The 3,864-nt window shown below is 35.4% G+C and overlaps 1 protein-coding gene across 2 annotated transcripts; it reads right to left on the bottom strand.

Moving 5' to 3' along the window:
• Nucleotides 1-2,546: 2,546 nt before the first annotated feature.
• On the bottom strand, nucleotides 2,547-3,628 carry LOC145094916 (formyltetrahydrofolate deformylase 1, mitochondrial-like). Of its 2 annotated transcripts, none has more exons than XM_079032895.1 (6): nucleotides 3,533-3,628; nucleotides 3,379-3,452; nucleotides 3,141-3,300; nucleotides 2,968-3,066; nucleotides 2,804-2,890; nucleotides 2,547-2,710 (listed from the first exon to the last, which is right to left on the bottom strand). In XM_079032895.1, the coding sequence occupies exons 1-6, from the start codon at nucleotides 3,611-3,613 to the stop codon at nucleotides 2,564-2,566; spliced, it is 648 nt and encodes a 215-aa protein (XP_078889021.1). In that variant the 5' UTR covers nucleotides 3,614-3,628; the 3' UTR covers nucleotides 2,547-2,563. The 2 variants fall into 2 exon arrangements, with proteins under 2 accessions (XP_078889021.1, XP_078889022.1); XM_079032896.1 differs by having other exon boundaries at nucleotides 2,589-2,729.
• Between the last annotated feature and the right edge of the window lie 236 nt (nucleotides 3,629-3,864).

Raw genomic sequence — 3,864 nt, 5'->3', positions numbered from 1 at the left:
ACATCGCTTACTACGAGGTTCGAGCTTGTCTTGAGTATCTCGTCTTACGAAAGCCTCGCAACCCCAAACCTTGATATGTGCCAACGAGGGAGCCTTCCCTGTCCACATCCCGTGAGGTGTTTTGGCAACCTTCACTACTAGAAAAAAGGCCTTTTACGACGCTCATTGCGCGTCGTAAAACGCTCAGACGACGCGCAAATGCGTGTCAAGGAAGGCCCTGTCATAAAGAGAGACGACACGCATTTACGACGCGCATTTATGACGCGCATTTACGACGCGCAGTTACGACACGCAATGCGTATCAAGGAAGGCCCTGTCATAAAGGAAGACGATACGCATTCGCGTGTCGTAACCTTACGACGCGCGTGTTAATGACACGCAATGCGTATCAAGAAAGCCTCTGTCAAGAAAGGTCATGTCATAAATGAAGATGACACGCATGTTTGCGTATCATAATTTTAAATGTTAAAAAAAATTTATTTTTTTTAGATTTACTAATTTTCAAATTAAATTTGCATTTAATGCCTCACAATATAAAATAAAATATCATATACAAAAAATATAATCCATTTCATAAAATTTAATGTCATACAAATAAAATACCATAAATAACAAAGATAATTCATTTCACTAATATGTCAAATACAAATAATTCATTTTAATTAAAAAAATTACAAATTAATATCACCGGTAACAATGTCAGGCTGCAAAACATTAAAAAAGTTATTCTACAATCTATATATACATGAAGGAAAAGATCATTCTATCCATACCAATGCATAATCCTTCATGAAGCATCTATACACCAAGCCAACCAGATAAGAATTAAAGACACAGTGATGCATTATGAAATCAAATAAAAGATAAGTTAAAATGATGAACAATGAGAGTTCAGGTTAAAAAACTTAGTCAAACAGTAAAATGATTGATGAAAAGTACCTTGAATTTCATCTGCTTCCTCTTTTTCTGATATGATCAAGCCATAAGCTTCTTATATGTAGTAAATTTTGTCCCTACTATCGAAAATATCTCATTTCAAGCTCTGATATAACAAATTAAAATAAAAAAAATGATCAAAATTATGTGAATAAATTAATTGAATTGTAATAAAAACTCACCAAAATCAGTAGGTTTCTGATCTTGTCTGTGGTTATGCCTAATTTCACAAAATCTTGAAAAGACTTGGTTGATAAGGTGATCTTCCTGAAGATGGCCCTTTCCGATTAAGAAATATCTCCTCTGCCAAATAGCTTCCCTATTTCCCACACCCTACACCAAAATAACGATAAACAAAAAATTCCAAAAGTTTAAGAAATCACAATGCTGATTGGATTGGATGAAAGCATGAGTGGTTCTAGGAATCAAACCAAGCTTCCAATTAAGAACATCTAACCAACCCTCAGAGTCAGCTTGATCCCAAGGGCGGACAAAGTTATCAATCAAGGATATTTGGGCTGATCGAAGAGAAATCACTATGGACCAAACTGAGTACGGATTATCAAGTTTCCCAGGTCAAGCAAGAGTTTTGTGGGATGAAGATTGTCTGGAAAATATTCAGTTGGAATGGTGATCTTTGGGGCTGCTATATCCAAGTCCAAGAAGAACCTAGAAGCAAGTTAACTCAAGTGTCACACTTTGCTTTGTAAATGAAGCATTCTTAGTTTATATGAACTGTCTATGGATGTATAAGTACAACAACAATCACGTTATAGTTATAAGAAACATGTGCATAACCACATACACCACTATGATACATCCACATCAATCAACAACACATAACCATTCAAAAAAAAATAGAAGGTATAATTAGAAAGAAAAATGGACACGCCTATCATCACCTGATGCAGCAGCTGCAGATGCCATTACTGCAAGAATGTTGGCAGTTTTTTTACCCTTCCAACCGCCCAGATGCAAAGAATGCTCTGTATCAAGCGACTATTAAGCAAGGGGATTTCTTGCTCAATTGTATTCAGAATCTCTCTCGTGTTATTGATCTTTAAGTCTTTCTTTCTTTAAGTCTATCTGTAACCTCTCCTTCTTTCCTTCCTTCTTTCCATTTTCCCCAATTCAAGACTCCTCCTAGTAACAGCAAGACTTTTCAAATGTAATAGTTTGTTTTAAGTATTATGATTTTTATTGTGTATCATGATTCTTATGCAACATGAAAATTTTATATACCATTAGATTAGTATTTAGTAATATTGATTTTGAATTGCTGATTAGTGAGGTTAACAATGATTTCCATCAGCAATTCCATTTTATTCATACCAAACCAAACCACTACTTAAGTTTTCATTAGGCTGACCTGTTTTGATTTTCCATGTGTTGTGAAAATTATGTTTCGTTTTGCACATTTTACAGTTTTCACAGAAGCAGAGTAATGGCCACCACTAGAGATAGTGAGGGTTTTTTTATCGATTCCAAGAAGGGAATAACAAAAAATCTTGGATTGGAACAAGAACAACTTATATTAGAATGAATAATTAAAATGAAATACAAAAACTTTGCAACACAAGGAATATAATGGACTCTGTAGTTTTGATCAGCATCATTTTGAGCTTACTCAAGATACAACAGTCCTGTTGTGTTGATAAGGTAGAACGCGTAACTCACAATATGACTTGATTGCCTTCATAAGGCATTGTTTTTCAAGATTCTCAGATTTCTGAATAAAACTCAGCAAATTATCCTTGTGCGACACTCTCTCAACCTGCAAACCCAAACAGAAACTATTTGACTATTCACCTTAGCATATATATACTGCATACTACTGATACTGAGAAACTTAAAACTCTTTGATTACCATCTGCTCAATGATTGGGCCCCCATCAAGCTCCTCCGTGACAAAATGGGTTGTGGCACCAATCAATTTGACCCCAGCTTCAAAAGCCTGTCATTCTCCAGTAAAAAAACATAAAAACATAAAAAGCTTAAAACAGAATTTGGAAATTGGAACACAGAACCTGCCTGCCTAGATGGATTTCCTCCCTTGAATGATGGCAATAAGCCATGATGTATGTTGATCACATCCTTCCCATATCTTTTCAAAAAGTTTCCAGACAACACCTGTCCTGGGTAAATAAACAAATAAGACCTTTTTCCCAATCCTGCTGCTATACTACTACTAGAAAAACATTTACCTGCATGTATCTAGCAAGGACCAAGAAATCTGTATCTTCAACCAACCCCAATATCTCATCTTCTACATTCTTCTCCTTTGACTTGGACAGATAATGATATGGAATCTCATGTCTTTCAAGGAACCGCATCACATGGGTATTCCCCACCCTATCATGATTGCTGTTCAAAATACAGACATATTATACACATCATTTACTGGTCAAAGATAACAAATAAAAAAAAAGTTCCATGCTTTACCTGATTACAGAGCTTATCTGAACCGTAAGTTTTCCATCTTGCCAAGCATGCAGTAGATCAACAAGACAATGGTCCTGCACCAACAACCTCCTTACTAATGTAATACTATTTTTGGTTTTCACTAACAATTTTTTCTAGAAAGAAGAAGAAGAACCTGCTTAGAAGCAAGAAGAGCAATTTTATATTTGGGGTCTACAGAAGGCACTCGAACAAGCGATTTAACTACATTGAACATCTTTGATAGGTCAAGGAAGTCCTCGTTCATTTGCTTCCGCTGCCATTTAATTGGGTCGAACACAAACTCACTGAAACACAATTTATTCTTACTTGTTACTTATCAACTTCATGTCAAGTTCGGATTATTAGTAGATTAATATACTTGCACTTGTAAAACCAACATACAGGGGAAAAAATCCATTCATTGATTGGGATAAAAAAAAGAAAGATGCCCAACGTATACAGGAGAAAAAATCCATTCATTGATTG

The sequence above is a fragment of the Lactuca serriola genome, chromosome 3 (assembly GCF_051521515.1).
Source record: "Lactuca serriola cultivar US96UC23 chromosome 3, Lser_US96UC23_V15, whole genome shotgun sequence".
Classification (NCBI taxonomy): Eukaryota; Viridiplantae; Streptophyta; class Magnoliopsida; order Asterales; family Asteraceae; genus Lactuca; species Lactuca serriola.
Note: the sequence above shows the minus strand (reverse complement) of the source record. Positions and strands in the feature narration are given on the sequence as shown.

Bases quoted from the DNA above. Each gene is read 5' to 3' on its own strand.
- LOC145094916 (XM_079032895.1), bottom strand. From the start codon at position 3,613: ATGTTCAATGTAGTTAAATCGCTTGTTCGAGTGCCTTCTGTAGACCCC. The intron at 3,301-3,378 runs GTAAAGCATGGA...TATTTTGAACAG, and splicing joins CAGATAAGCTCTGTAATCAG to CAATCATGATAGGGTGGGGA. The intron at 2,711-2,803 runs GTAATCAAAGAG...TTGGGTTTGCAG, and splicing joins GCCCAATCATTGAGCAGATG to GTTGAGAGAGTGTCGCACAA.